Source organism: Myotis daubentonii, chromosome 1 (assembly GCF_963259705.1).
Source record: "Myotis daubentonii chromosome 1, mMyoDau2.1, whole genome shotgun sequence".
In the NCBI taxonomy this organism is placed as follows: Eukaryota; Metazoa; Chordata; class Mammalia; order Chiroptera; family Vespertilionidae; genus Myotis; species Myotis daubentonii.
Genome location: NC_081840.1, coordinates 2580157 through 2595429, shown reverse-complemented (window position 1 = coordinate 2595429; position 15273 = coordinate 2580157). Strand labels below are relative to the sequence as shown.

General features: G+C 58.6%; 1 protein-coding gene across 1 annotated transcript; it reads right to left on the bottom strand.

Annotated features, from left to right (window-relative positions):
* Nucleotides 1-887: 887 nt before the first annotated feature.
* On the bottom strand, nucleotides 888-2832 carry GSC (goosecoid homeobox). The gene is made up of 3 exons (XM_059661764.1): nucleotides 2357-2832; nucleotides 1632-1891; nucleotides 888-1335 (listed from the first exon to the last, which is right to left on the bottom strand). Exons 1-3 carry the CDS (start codon nucleotides 2709-2711, stop codon nucleotides 1180-1182), a joined length of 771 nt encoding a protein of 256 aa, XP_059517747.1. The 5' UTR covers nucleotides 2712-2832; the 3' UTR covers nucleotides 888-1179.
* Nucleotides 2833-15273: the final 12441 nt, after the last annotated feature.

The window sequence follows — 15273 nt, the reverse complement described above, 5'->3', positions numbered from 1 at the left end:
AACACCTATAACGTTCAAGCACTCGAAGCCACTTCGGCCCGCCCCTGGTCTGGGAAATCACAGGGAAGGCTTGCTCTTACCTCCCTCCTTATCCCAAGCGCTCACCGCCCCATTCAGGCCTTCGCAGGGGAGCACCAGCGCACCGCACCAGGCTCTCTTGAGCACTCCCGTGGCCCCAGTTGGCTCAGAGAAGAGACAGCTTGGGGAGAAAGCAGGAGGCGCCCGTGCTCCCACCTCGCACCGCCTCGGCAGCCAGGGCGCTCTTAGGCCCCGTTGGCCGCCTGATCCCCAGAACTAAGCGCTCAGGGAGAAGCCCCAAGGGCCCAGCGAGGTCTCCACTGCGCCCGGGGCACGCAGCCCTGGCCACCGGGCAGGAGCCAGGCCAGCAGGGCTGTGGGGCAGAAACGGTTGCCCGGGAGGAGGCGGGCAGCAGCAGCGCCCATGAAAGGCCAGGAAAGCAGAGGGAGCGAGGGCTCGCCTATGCCTGACCTCACCTGGGAACCCTTGGCCTCAGGTGCTGGGAATTCGCAGGAGCAGGGCCTGCTGAGGGTCCCGGCCTCCCCCAGCTCCCCTGCGGATGGATTCTGCTTCCTGCCTGCCATGGTCTCCCCAAGAGCCTGGGGAAAGGGGAACCTGAGGCTGCCCCTATACCCCGCCCCCCAACAGACCCCAGCGCTCCCCACCCTTCCCAGAGACCTAGAAACCAAGTGTACTTTCAAACCAGAACGCCCGCCCGCCCTGGGGCGGATTCATAGCCACAGTTTCTTTTTCTTTTGGACACGTCAGAGCTGCCCCATTTTCCTTCCAAAGCTGGGCTACATCGATTTGTTTCCCGGGCCTCGGCCCGGGGTCCTGGGGAGGCACGAAAAACAGCCTGTGGCCCATCTACACGGCCGTCACTTTATTGGGTTGTCACCTTTAACTTAACTATAAATACTACAGCGAACGCGAGCATGACGCAGGTGGCTTCGGCTTCGGCTGGCCTGCGGGGCTGCGAGCCGCCGCGGCCCGACCGGGCGCCGGCCGCCCGGCCCTCCCGGCTCTGTACACTATTTACAGCCCCTCCGACCTCGTTCCTCGTCCGACCCCTCCTGCAAGGCAGCGTGTGTGCAACAAAGTAGCATCGTCTGTCTGTGCAAGTCCTTCCCGTGAGGCAAGCGCCAGGCCGGCCTGCGGCCGTCAGCTGTCCGAGTCCAAATCGCTTTTACCTTCCTCTTCCCTCTTCTCCGGTGACGCCTTGGAAGACGGCTTGGTCCACTTCTCGGCGTTTTCCGACTCCTCCGACGAGGACCGCTTCTGCCGCCTCCACTTGGCCCGGCGGTTTTTAAACCAGACCTGATGCATATGGAGGACAAAACAACAGTTACCAGCAAAGGCGCGCTCGCTCCCCCAGAGCCGGGGCACCCGGGACCGGAGAGCGCCCGCGACAACAAAAAGAAAGGAGACTCGCTCCCTCTGCCGCATTTCCCGTCAACTTCCTGGGCCTGAAGGGCCCTCCGCAGCCTCCCGGCCACCCCGCCGGGATATGGGATATTGCTTGGTGTGGAGAGGCCCGCGGAGCACGGACGAGCCCGGCTGGGGCCCTAGGATCTGGGAAGGGCCTTGGAGCGCAGCGCAGGGCCCGCGCCTACCTCCACCTTCTCCTCCCGGAGGTGCACCTTCCGGGCCAGCTGCTCGCGCGTGCCCACGTCCGGGTACTTGGTCTCCTGGAAGAGGTTCTCCAGCGCTTCCAGCTGCTCGTCCGTGAAGATGGTGCGGTGCCGCCGCTTCCGCCGGCAGTGCAGCTGGTTGAGGAGCTGCAGCTCGGAGCGCGACAGCGTGCCCACGTTCATGTAGGGCAGCATCTGGTGCGGCACCGGGGACACCAGCACCGAGCCGGGGCCCTCGTAGCCTGCGACGGAGCGGGGCGCACGGTCAGCGGCTTCCCGCCCCGGCGCGCCCGCCGCCCGCCGCCCGCCGCCACCACTCCAAGGTTCATGAAACTCCTCTACAAGGGAGTGCTGGGAAGTGGAGGTGCATGGAAATCGAGGGTCCACCCACACTCCCAAAGCCAGCCAGGGAACCCTACAAACTTGTCTCCTACACAGACAGTTCCCGCCAACCCCCATCAAGTTCGTAGCAAGTGTCAAACCCCTGCCCCAATCGGCAAAAACAGAAAATAAAATAAAATAAAATAAAATAAAATAAAATAAAATAAAATAAAATAAAATAATGAATAAAATAAAATAAAATAAAATAAAATAAGGGGGGGAGCGGGGTCCAGGTTTGCAAGAGGAGGAAAGTTAGTGCAAAGTGGGAAAAGCTGGCGCCACCGCCCGCCCACGCCCCAGGCGGAGGCCCGAGCGCGCGACCCTACCTGGGGGCGTCGGGACGCAGGAGCACTGCTGGGCGCCCAGCGGCGGCACGGCCCCGCAGCAGGCCGGGCCCACGGGCGCCGCCTGCACGTGCAGCTGCCCGTAGAAGTAGTTGTTGTAGCCCAGGCGGGAGCCCCCGACCGCGGCCGGGAGGCCTGCGCCGCCGGGGGCCACGGGGCGCGGGTAGAAGGCGCCATAGTCCGAGGAGGCGGCGCTGCCGGCGCCGTAGAGCGAGTCCCCGTGCAGGGCCGGGAAGACGACGGGCGCGGCGGTGCTGGGAGCGACCGGCAGCACCGAGTCCTTGCAGCGCGGCCGAGCGGCCAGGATGTTGTCGATGCTGAACATGCTGGCGGGCATCCCCGAGCCCCGTGCCGGGACCGGGGGGCGGAGGGGGCGCGCGGAGGAAAAGAGCCTCCAAGTGGGGGGGTCCACGCTCCTCCGAAGCCGGACCAAACCGAAAGAGAGCGCCGGAGAGTGCGCGGCCCCGCTCCCCTCCCCGCCCCCTGCGTCCGCGCTCCCTCCTCCCGCCCTCCCCTCGCCGCTGCGCTCGCCGAACTCAACCCGCGGGTAGGACGGACTTTAGCCCAGCTGAACCTCTTGTTGGTTTTATACCGAGTCGACGTCATCCTGGATTTAGTTCCTGGTAATATGCAGATGACAAACAGACCAGATTCGGCCCTTGCCGTTCCTTGGGGGGGGGGGGGGCGCTCGGGAGGGGGGAGGGGCAAAGGTGCCAAGGGGAGGGGGTTAGGGGGCCTGAACAGAGATTGTGGATTGCAAATTAATGAAATTAACCTAATCTTTTCCATTCAGCCGCCCCGCCGCGGGCCGGCGGAGCTGGGCGGGCGCCCTAATTGCCCCGGTTAATCTCATTAATTCCATTGTGCGGCCGGGCGCTCCGCTCCTCCGCTGACCTCTCCGCCCCCACCTTTCCCCTCGGATTGGGTCCTGTGATTGGGTGCGATTTCCTCCACGAAAAGCTCAAATTCGTTGTGGCCGATTCTACTTTGGGGCAACTTTTCTTTTTTCTTTCTTTTTCCCCCCCTTTCCGATTTTGTGTTGTTTTTTAGAAAATGTGAGGGGCAGCTTCACCTCCAGCAGGACTGCGAAGTCCGCTCTTCCCGGCCCGCACTCGCCGCCTAATCTCACCTCCGCTGTATTTTGTCTCCCAAACGGGATTGGTTACCCGCCACCCCGAACCCTGTAGTTTTTGCAAAGGCCGACATTTGTAAAGGCACCAACGATGGGAGCGGTGCCGCGCTCGTCTTTACATATTCCTGTGTATGTATTTTTTGCAGCCACGTTGGGTCTGAAAAGCACCATAGCAGGCAGCCCGCAGGCCTTGCCGGGCGGAAACCGAACTCGGCCACTTTTCCGCGTGGCCATCACAAGCAGCCTTCCGAGCCCGCTCCCAGCTGGGGACTGCGTGGGTGACGGTAGGTTTTGCATTTTTTCTTTTCTTTTTAAAAATTATTATATTTTGGAAACGGGGTGTCTTCTCCCAAACTTTTTGTTTCAATACAAAAATGGGGCTTTGGGGGTTCCCCCTTCCCCCCACCACTGCGTCGCGCTTTTCCCCTCCGACTGGCCGGCTCCGGCCTGGCCAGGCCCCCTCGCTGTCCCTCCCGGGAAGGCCCAGGCTTGGCTCCCGGCCTCGGCGGCCCGGCCCGGTTCCGCTCGCCGCCGGCGCCGGCGTGATTTGCGGGATCCTCGCGCGGCACCGCCCGCCCACCCGCCGGAGCCTCGGGAGTCGCGTCCAGCCCACGACGGCGCGCAGGCAGCCGAGCGCCCCGCGAGAAGGTAGGCGACTGGGCGCGCGGAGCGAAAGGCCACCCCGAGGTCCCCGGGCCGGCGCACGCATCCCGCCCTCGGCCCTGCCGGCGGCCGCTCCGGCCTCGGCCGGGAAGGGAGACCGCGAGGGCCGAGAGGTGGGGGCGCTGGGGGTCCCGCGGGAGGGCGGCCTCCAGCTCACGCCCGTTGCCCCCCGTTTCTCGTGGGTTGGCTGAGGGGGTCCACGGGGCTGCCGGAGGTCGCCGCACAAGGTCTGAGAACGTGGGCAGCCGCCTGGGCGCCGGGGCGAAGGGGAAAGGCCGCTGGTCCGTGGCGGTTCCCGGTCGGAGCGCCGAACCCGGCGGCGCGCGGGAGGAGCCCAAACGGAGAAGCCGAAGCCGGGCGGCGGCGCCGCTCCTCCCAGGCCGCCCCGCACAGCACGCGCCTCCGTCCGCCCCGCGCCCACCGGGGCCTGAGCGCCCAGCAGAGGGGGAAGGGGTGGGCGGTGGCGACGAGGCGGGAGGAGCCGGGTCTCCGCGGGGAGGCGACGGGACTTTTACAGTAAAAGCTGCTCCCAGAGCCAGGAGCGGGGTCCTGCCCTTCGGAGGGGACAGGTCGCGGGAAGCGGTGCAGCGCCTCCCCCTCCTACCCGCCGAGGCCGGGCCTTTCCCCTTTCCCGGAGACTCCACGCCGCGGCCCTGGGCACACACCGTCCCCAGCCTCCCCGGTGCCATCGCTGGGAGATGGCTCGAGGCTGTGCTTCCGCCGGGTCCTTTCAGATCCCCGCGGAGCTGCCCCAGGCAGAAGCGCCGCGGGAAAGGGCCAAGTCCGTGCGGGTGTCGCCGCGGTGCGAGTGTAAGGCGCCCCGCGTTTCTCCTCCCTGCGCCCTCCCCTTGGCGCACCGGGGCTCTTGCTACGCATCAGAGTTAGACTTCGGCCTGGCTTTCCTGGGTCCCCCACTCGCCCACGACTCCCGGGTGAGAAGGGCACTGTGCCGCCAGCCTGACGCGGCCACTTTTGCCAACCACCCTTCCCTCTAGGCCTCGGGGTTTCCAGTGGATAGAACCACGGCCACACTCACGGGGTCGCTTACCGCCCTGAGGTTAAAGAGGCTGCCGCATTGTGACTCCTTCCCGCGGAGGCTGGGGGTGACTTAGGGGCATTTTTTATTTTTTTTATTTTTTAGTGCTTTTCCTTGGGACAAAGAAGTGTGCTATCCCCACCTCCCCAACCCCCCTCCAAGGCTGTCAGCTGGGTCCAAGAAAAGGAAAATCATTCCCAAAGTCTGCCCTCCTGCAGAGGGGCTTCCCGAGAGAGGACGCAGGGACCCCGAGGCCAGCTACTCCTCTTCTCCCACCGGCTCTCCCTGGGCAGCGGGCCTGCCCCGCCACATCGCCCCTCTATCTGCAGGCGGTGGCGGGTCCGCAGGAAGGCAGGAGCCGGGAAGGTTGGCAGGGGCGCTTCGACTGCCTCCTCCGCCGAAACCCACAAGTGTCCGCGGCACCGAACCAACCATCAGCGGCCTCGCGCCTCCCTGTTCAGTTGGAATGACAAATGCGTGGCACGCAAATTGCCCACCCCGTGTGGCTGCGCGATTGTTTGTGGGGCCGCAGGCACCGCTCAGCAGGGAGGACCCGGAGTGGCCGAGGCGGCTGGCGAGCGCGGAGGGCGGAGAGGCGGTAAACACGCTGCTGATTTCCCCCATTATCACCCAAACACGATTTCACACGAAGCAATCACCACGCAGAAGTCGACGGAAATGTGTTTGCTGAGGAGTCCGTCGCTCCGGTAATAGCCCTCATTTTTAAGATATTAAAGAATGGATCAGCGGATTCGACACGCGTAAGGTGTATCTGCGGTCCCGGCATCCACGCCGCAGTCACCGCTACATTGATTCCTCAGCACAGATGACATTGTTTCTCTGATGTAACACCGTGCCCAAGTTCTGAGCGCGCGCCTAGATGTTTCCATCGCGGAGAAAGCTGTCGCCCACTATCCTTGCGCGCGAACTAGCACCCGCGGCTGTTAAAAGCAAACAAACAATAAAAGCATGAAGCATCCGGGGCCCCAACTTCTTAGGGTTTCAGGAACTTTCTTAATTCTTTCAGCCTCTTGCCCGGCGACAGAGCAGAGCGCAGAATGGGGGCGTTTCAGTGGGGTTTTTTCGTGTCACGTGCAAAACGTGGCCTGTGCTTTTCTAAGGTGCAGAGCCCCCTTGCAGGGCCAGCTAATGGGGGCAAAGCACAGTGCCGGCTTCAGCCTGTGGGCAGCACCCAGCCCGCCTGGGATTCACAGCAACTCCATTGTCTTGGGGCTTAAAAAAAATCCATTGTCTCAAACTAGTGCTGAAAACCTGCCCCGGGGCCCTGCGGCTCCCCGGAGCACATCCCTAGTAGCCTCGGGGAATTTGCCTCTGGGAGGTTAGGCGGGTGCAGTAGAACAAGAGGCACAAATACCACCCAACTGCTCCGCACTCAGGGGCTGGGGCCTCTACACTCGGCGATAGAGACCCTCTTTTGCAACCTTCCAAATGAACGCGCTGAGCCCCTGAGGACGAAATAATCAAGGTGTTAGGAAAACTCAACATAACACTGGGGGTAAAGAAGAGGGTGTCGAAAAATGACGTGTTCCCAAAGCATCAGAAAGAAAAAAAAAAAAGTATAGTTTCCAGGGTTGCAAAAACCGGCTTTCCACAGCGGAGCTATTTACTCAAGTTTATTTCCTAAGTGACTGCCTGTTGCTTTTGCAAATCACAAAATGCAAATGACGATAATTTGTTCTCGGTGGGGCTTTCTCTTGAAATGATTAGCGGAGTCAGTCATTTGAAAATTGGAGCTAACGCACCGCCGGTTCCGAAGCCCCCTGCTAATCGATATCAGCTTCTAAAGTTTTCATTCATGTAAACCTCATTAATGAAGATCTTTTATTTAAACGTCAAGGGGATTTGAAATTTAGAGTAAATTATGAAGCTTGTATGTCTAGCCAAGTCATGGGTCAAATGCATTTGTAAAAACTGCTAAAAGAGCATATGGTTTTGAATTTTTCTACAATGACTAGTGTTTAAATAAATTGCTTGTACTGCTTAACTTCATGTGTAATTTTGACAGAAATTGGCCTATAGCCTTTTGATATGTAAACATTTCAGCCTTTTATGCGGCATAAAAAAGACACGTGCTTTTGAGGACCAGCTCGGGCGGTCACCCTGTAATTCAGAGGGCTGGCGAGTACCATTACATTCTTGGGAGATTTCAACTTTCAAGTGGCAGCCTCGGGGAGGAAAAAAAAAAAAGAAAGAAAGAAAGAAAGAGGATATTTCAAACGCAATGTCCATTTGAGATGAAAAGCTGCAAATGAGGTGAGAACGTGCCACTTAGCTATCTGAAAGCAATGGGTAAACCATAGTTATTAAAGAACATTTTCTGTCATTTTTCTTTAAGCCAGCCCTTCCGGAGGGGATACTTAAGCAGGGCCGGGACTGACTGGCATGTCATTAAATGCTCCTCTTAGCGACGAGCCGATCAGCCCAACATACAAATAGGTGTGAAAAACTCGGTATCGCTTCAGGTTGTTCCCGGCGAAATGGCTCCGTGTCACCGAACCCATTAAGAGGCAAACATCACTCAGTCTCAGAAGAGAGCCACGGTGGGCATGGAAGTACTGGGCACAGTGGTCGATCCCAGCCGTGCGCGGGTTTTTTTTTTTTTTTTCTGGGTGGGAGGCTGTTGGTGGGAGATTGGAAGTCTGTGCAGGGTGCCGTTCCGGACTGCCGGGCTGCCAGGGTTTCTGAATCTGCATAAACCCCTTTGTTGCTCATGCATCCCTCTCCCCTACATAAGCATGGGAATGTGGATTGGTCGGTGTCACCCAGGGGGATTGGGAGCAGTGCCCTACAGTTGCTAGACTGAGCCACTTGACTTTGTGGGGCTGGGGCAGGGCAGGCACCCCCTCCCCTCCGTTCTCCAGTCCTGGGGCGTCCATCATATTTGTCATATACAGACTTCCCCAGAGACCTTGCCCCTGGCTGGAGTTGTGGAGGTGCTGGGGGAGAGAGGACGCTCCTGGAGCAACGGGGGCCCCTTTCTTGGTCGACAGTTGAATTTTCAGAACAAAACAAAGGAGAGCCTCCTTATAAAATCCAAGCGGGGGCGGGGGGGGGTAATTAAGAAAAAGGACTCTGGGAAAGACAGGAGGAGGCGTTTATTTACATTTCGGATGCATTCCAACACATGGCATTACGGTCAGCAAACCAGGGGGACGGTCACGTTCCCTGACGTAAAGAAGCCACCAGGAGTTTGGTGGTGTCATTTTCCTTTCTTTCTAAGCGGTCTGCAGTCCCGTCTAAACTTTCTGTCCATCTTGATGTGGGTAAGGGTCACTTTTTTCATTAGCTACAGTTTTAAAATTCTTAAAAAAACAAAACAAAAAAACAACCCACAAACAATGGACTTGTTAATAAAATAGTCCCGGAGCTTTTAGCTTCTTAACTGTCAGAAACGTATCCCCAACATGTGTTTGTGATCAACGTTAGCGAAGCAAGGGATATATTTTGGGTAAGAGAGGGACACTTAGTGCTTCTAAGATAATTTGGGAGGTTGGAGGTGGTGTTGTTGTTTTGAAGTAATAATATTATAAAATAAAACCGAAAGTTAAAGGAAAAGATCGCCCTGGCCGTGTCACATGGATACAGCCTGGGGTCAGGAGAAGCGCGTGTGGGCGGAGACGCGCGTGACGTTCCACGTTGTCAGCGCGCTTATCTTCTTGCAGAGGGTGTGAGGAAGCGGTCCTGTGCTGGGGGGTCCGTTCAGGTCTGGGTGTGAAGTGATAGGACGTTATGGTGTTGGTTCCCTTTAGTCGTCCCCGTGAGGAACCGAACAGGCATTTGCCAGGTGTCGTGTCCTCCAAAGCCGCGGCTGGAGGCCCTCCGGCTCGCTTCGAGCGCGCTGCCGGGGGTGGTTTTGAACAGCGTTCTGAACACGAAGGGCAGTGACGGGCCCATTAATTCCCGCCTGCCTTTAAGGAAGCAGCCGGACTCCCGTGCCCATGCGCATGTGCAGACATCAAGGCGTTTGCAGCCTGAGGAGTAATGGGAAATGGGGGGGGGGGTCTTTCAGAGGTCACCGGTCCCGTCACCTGTTCAGGGCCACCCCCTGAACAATCTGAGGCCGTGACTCAGTTACAGCCTGGCCTTGCTGCCAGCAGAGGAGGCGGAGCCCTCGGCAGCCGGGCTGGAGACTCCAGGCCAGTCCTCTGCTCGTCCCTGATGGGAAAAGGAGAATTCCCAGGAACAACCCAGACTTTCCATTTGATTTTTGTTGGGGCTTTCATTGCCCTTCCTTGGCCAGGAATACACTGCCCCCCCACACACACACACATGCACATGCACATGCACACACACGCACACACGCACACGCACACACGCACACACGCACTCACACACACGCACACACACGCACACACACACTCACGCACACGCACGCACACGCACACACACTCACGCACGCTCACACGCACGCACGCACACGTGCGCACACACACACGTGCGCACACTCACACACACACACACACACTTTGTTTTGCATGCCTGGCGGTTTCTGGGCCAGTCCATTCCGCCAGCTCCCTGGCCGCCTCCTGCCCGGAGTTGGTGTTTACTCTCTTGTTCAGGGTGTCCGCACTCCCAGGGAGGAAGCCCCGTGATGCTGGAACCATGCTGTGGATTGGATTTCACTTAGCAGCAAAATTCCTTCTGCAGACCCGCAGGCCGTGGGTCTGCAATCGCAGGAGTCTCTCTCCCATGCGGCTCGGCTGTGCGTGATTTATGGTTCGGGGGAAAGGAGTCTGTTCCCAGTACCGACAGCCTGGGGAGTTCCGCACCGAGCCAAGCCCCGGGCAGCTGAAGGGGAAAGAGCCCCTCCTCGTTCACATGGTCCCTGCAGGTTTTTAACAGGCCCCCCAGGAGCAGTCCGTCCCCCTCCCAAGGTTTGCAGACACAGTCGTGTTCTGCTCTGCCTGGCGGGTCACCGTGACATCGGCCAGCGAAACAGTGACGTCAAAGCGCTTTCATGCCCAGCTGGTGACAGGACTTTCTCTGAAACCCTCGAGCTCTGCAGCTATTCGGATCTTGAAGTATCTCCAGTTGACTTAGAGACGGGAACATACGTTTTTGATCATGCTGTCCACGTTCTGATTTAGGTCTTGACCATTCTCCCCGCCACACCCCGCCCCCCGACCTCCGCACCCTCACCCCCCGCCCCCCCAGCCCTCAGAAAGTAGCTTCCAAGTTAAGCTAGAGCAGGGTGATCAAGTGAATGTTTGACTTGAAATAATTTTTAAAAGAATGTGTTCGCTGTTCGGGCCCTTCAGCGAAGGCGCAGCGGCGGGCGGGCAAGTTGCGTCTCCCAGCTCTCGCTTGGCCAGGAATGCGGCCCTTCCTACGGGAGGCGGACGCTGCCCGTGTGTGGCGAGGGCACCCCACTCCGTGTGTCACGGCGACTCTTTATTGGATATTTCTCGCTCACGAGACCGGAGTCACTGTGAAATCTCGCTGCTCGGCTCTTGTCGGGGCGGACCGAGTGCCTTGACCTAGTGGCACGTTGCCTGTAATGGGCTCCTGTTCTGACTGAGAGCAGGCGCCTGTGCCCTGGGGCAGAGAGAGGCCTGAACTAGTCCCTGGGCCAGGTCTAGGGCAAACTACTCGGTCAGCTGTTCTAGAAAACGGTCGAATGGACCCGGTGCCCGATCCTGAAGCTCTGGCCCAAGAGGCAGAGGGAGGGAGCGCCACCTCTGTGCTCAGCGGTGCCCCTGGAAGCTGGGGCCTCTATGGGTGAGGACACAGGACAGCGGGGTCCCCCAGTGGAGGCCGGAACTTGAACTCAGCTCTGTTTAGCTCCAAAGCCACCCCCTTGCTCTCATACTGTGTCAGCTCTTGTCAAACAAGAGAGATGCCCGGTGCTCAGGCTGGCAAGCAAGACCTCTCGCTCCCTGGCACCGAGTGCCTTCCCGCCTCCCTCCCCGAGTGCCCCCGAGGACTGCCCGCCCCTGTGCCCTGGCTGGTCTTCGCTCCTCCTCCACGGCCGCCCCCGCGGTTCTGCAGACCCACACCTGGCTTCCCGGTCCTGCCTGTGGGGTGTCCTCTCCCACACTGAGGGAATTCCTAGAGCAGCGGTTCTCAGCCTGTGGGTCGCGACCCCTTTGGGGGTTGAAGGACCCTTTCACAGGGGTCGCCTAAGACCATCGGAAAGCACATATATAATTACATATTGTTTTTGTGATGAATCACTATGCTTTCATTATGTTCAATTTGTAACAATGAAAATACATCCTGCATATCAGATATTTACATGACGATTCATAACAGTAGCAACATTACAGTGATGAAGTAGCAACGAAAATAATTTTATGGTTGGGGGTCCCCACAACATGAGGAACTGCATTAAAGGGCCGCGGCGTTAGGAAGGTTGAGAACTGCTGTCCTAGAGGGAATGGTTGGGGCCTGGAGTCAGAGGTGTCGGAGGGGACCACAGCTGCCGGCCTGGGCACAATGGCTGTGCTAAGTAACCCTTTGTGTAAGCAGAGAGTGCATTTTCACCTTGGCTCCCCACGCCCTGCTTCCAGAGCTCCCCAATTCCTGGCCTAAGGACATTCCCAGGAGAGTGTTAATGAAACCCAGTGGGTGCTCTCCTCAAGTAAAGAAGAGGAGGAGAGGGCGAGGCAGGCCGTCCCCAGAAGCTGGCTGGGTCCCTGCAGGTAACACCTGGGTCCCTGCAGCCACACCTGTGTACACAGGCGGCCGGCCGGCTGTCACCTTTGAACCCGAGGACTGACACACTCAGTGGAGGGCCCCATCGTCGTCTGGGTGGGTCCCGACTGAAGAGCATGAAGACGCCCCCACTGGAGCCTTCCTCTTCCCATCTGGGAAAAGGGGGAGCAATCCAGAAGCAGCAGCAGGCTTCCTCCGCACGGGCCTGCCGCAGAGCATGTAGCCCCAGGGCACGTGGCAGAGCCGCCTGGATGCCCGGCCTCCCCCCACGCTCGCCCCTCGGGCTGGGGAATTGGAAACGGCCCCTCCCGGAGACCGGGGTGGTGACATATTGCAGGTGGGCTATTTTAAGACCATGGATCCCACCGCCTGCCCCTCTGAGTTAACAGGCGAGTCAGGGAAGATGGTTGCTTGGCGCAGCCGAAGGAGTGATGGCCTTGGGGGCACGCTGGGCACTGGCAGTGTGTTAAGCGAGAGGCCATGCTGAGCCCGCCTGTCGCCTGTTGCCTGTCGCCTGTCGCCTGTGGGTTCCAGGGCCCCCGGTTCCCATGGCAGCGGCCAGGAAAGCAGCCTGAGCTGCGTCCTCCATGCTGGGTGGTGGCCGCGAGGCCGGCTCTGTCAGGCTGACCTCCAGCTCTCTGCTCGTGAGCCGTGTGAGCGGGGCCCGCCTGCACATGCTCAACTCAGCCTTCAGTTCTGTGACCTGGGATGTCGGGCCCTCCGGGGGCATGTAGGGAGGGGGGAGGGGGACACTCTCCCAGCAGCTGGGGTTTTACAGGTCAGAGCCCCCCCGAACCCCGCACAGGACGAGACTTTACCATGAAGGCCCCCCCCAAACAGTTTAAGGGCTGTTCATCGAAGGACGGAGAAGCCCGAGTACCTGGGCAGCTGGGACAGAGGCCTGGGCTCTGCTCGCTGCGAAGCAAGAGGTTCCACCCTGTGGGGGGCGCTTCCAAGGAAAATGGCGCTTTCCTTAGGGATTGCAATTTGATTGTCAGATGAGAGCAATGGGGGGGGGGGGGTGCGCGGGGCAGACCCGCACCTCAGCTTTCCTGATGAGGACTCCGAGGGCTGGGGAGCCCAGTGACTTGCTCCCGGACTCAGGGCTGGAGTCCAGGCACCACGGTTGCCTGAGGGCCTCCTGGTGGCCTGGCTCCTGTCCACCAGATCCCTCAGGGGCAGCCTGGTCGTTTGCTCCCTCAAACAGCAGCCACTCCAACCTGCTTCCCCGTGGTAACCTCTCCACCACCCACCCACCCATGGACCGACCGGCCAAGGGGCTTAGCAGCTCTGCCCACGCGTATGTGATGCGGAGATGAACCTGCCGAGCTAAGGTTTCCCACGCCCTCAGTAAATCCACCCCAGAAACCCCTCCCACTCTGACTCCTCCCCAGGCGTAGGGCGCACAGTATTTATGGCGTCGAAACACCGAAAGGCTCGCCGTGGGGTTCTCGTTAAACAAGCCGCCGCTCTCGCAGCAGGTGCCCACGCGGCCCGGGCGTGACGCAGCCTTACACGCACGGACCGGGAACATCTCCCAGATGTACTGCTGAGCCACAAGGGCAAGCTGTGGAATCCTGGCTAGTATGACTGTGTGTGTGTGTGTGTGTGTATGACTGTGTGTGTGTGTATGACTGTGTGTATGTGTGTGTATGTATGACTGTGTGTATGTGTGTATGTATGACTGTGTGTGTATGTATGACTGTATGTGTGTGTCTGTATGACTGTGTGTGTATGACTGTGTGTATGTGTGTGTATGACTGTGTGTGTATGACTGTGTGTATGTGTGTATGACTGTGTGTGTGTGTATGACTGTGTGTGTATGACTGTGTGTGTATGGCTGTGTGTGTATGACTGTGTGTGTATGACTGTGTGTGTATGGCTGTGTGTGTATGACTGTGTGTGTATGACTGTGTGTGTATGACTGTGTGTGTATGTGTGTATATGACTGTGTGTGTATGTATGACTGTGTGTGTATGACTGTGTGTGTATGTATGACTGTGTGTGTGTGTGTGTGGTGGTCACATATAATGACAGCACTAGCTGAGTTACTATGTGGAAGGCAGTTAAGACAATGCCTGGAACAGTAAGTGTTGTGTCGGGTTTGAGGGAGAAATAAAGACGCCAGAGGGGAAGATCCGAGGTCCCCTGTGGAATCAGCAGGAGTGATCGCCTCGTGGAAGAGGGGCTGGTTAAAGAGGACCAAGCCTTATCGCTCATATTTTATTTTCGCACAAAGACACGACAGTTGCATTTTACTTGTGAAGTTAAATATGCATCCAAAGCCAGCATCTCCGAAATAGGAATCTCTCTTCCACCTCACAGACAGCCGCGGAGGGAAGCAGCACAAGATCCAACAATGACAGGAGATAAGCCCGCCCCCACCCTCCTCACTTCCTCAGCTAACACCTCATCACAGGCCACCTGCAGCCTCGGGAAGGAGTCCCCTTGCTAATGACTCGCTCCTGGCCAGCAGCTGGAGGGGGAGGGTCCGAGTGGACAGCAGCTGGAGGGGAGGGTCCTGAGTGGACAGCAGCTGGAGGGGGAGGGTCCTGAGTGGCCAGCAGCTGGAGGGGGAGGGTCCTGAGTGGCCAGCAGCTGGAGGGGGGGGGTCCTGAGTGGACAAATTGCAGGTTTAAAGTCAGGACTGGATTCAAGTTCCAAGAGGTGCCCCTCACACGTGTTCACTTCTCATCTGTGCAGCGAGCAGCTCAGCCCCTGCCTGGCGTCCCTCTCAAGGTGTGAGCGTCACTATAACCATCTGTCCCTGCGCCCCCAGGGCCTGGCATGCCGGGTGCTCAGGGGGTGTCATGACCCCGAGCTGAGTGTCGTTAATAGGGAATTAAAACAGTAACAGCGGCAGTACATCGCGACGCACGGAGTTGACACTTTTGATCTTTCCAATTCGTGTTTGCGGGGCAGTCACTGCGCAGGTATTTCACATTCACTGTCCGTGTGCCGGGAAGAAAGGGGTGAACATGAGGAGCCCCGACTTCGTGGCGCTTACCCGCAAAGACTTTGCCAGCAACCCCAGTGCAGGGACGGGACGGGCTGTGGCCACCGTCGGAAGTGTTGCAATGCACAGAGCACCATGGGAGTTCTTGGGTCACGTGGACCCGTCACTCACATGTAGACACAGCCTGACTTCTCCGTCCCCGTGTTCACACAGCCTGCTAGACCAGCGGTTCTCAACCTGTGGGTCGCGACCCCTTTGGCGGTCGAACGACCCTTTCACAGGGGTCGCCTAAGACCATCCTGCATATCAGACATTTACATTACGATTCATAACAGTAGCAACATGACAGTTATGAAGTAGCAATGAAAATAATTTTATGGTTGGGTCACAACATGAGGAACTGTATTTAAAGGGCCAGGAGGTTGAGAACCACTGTG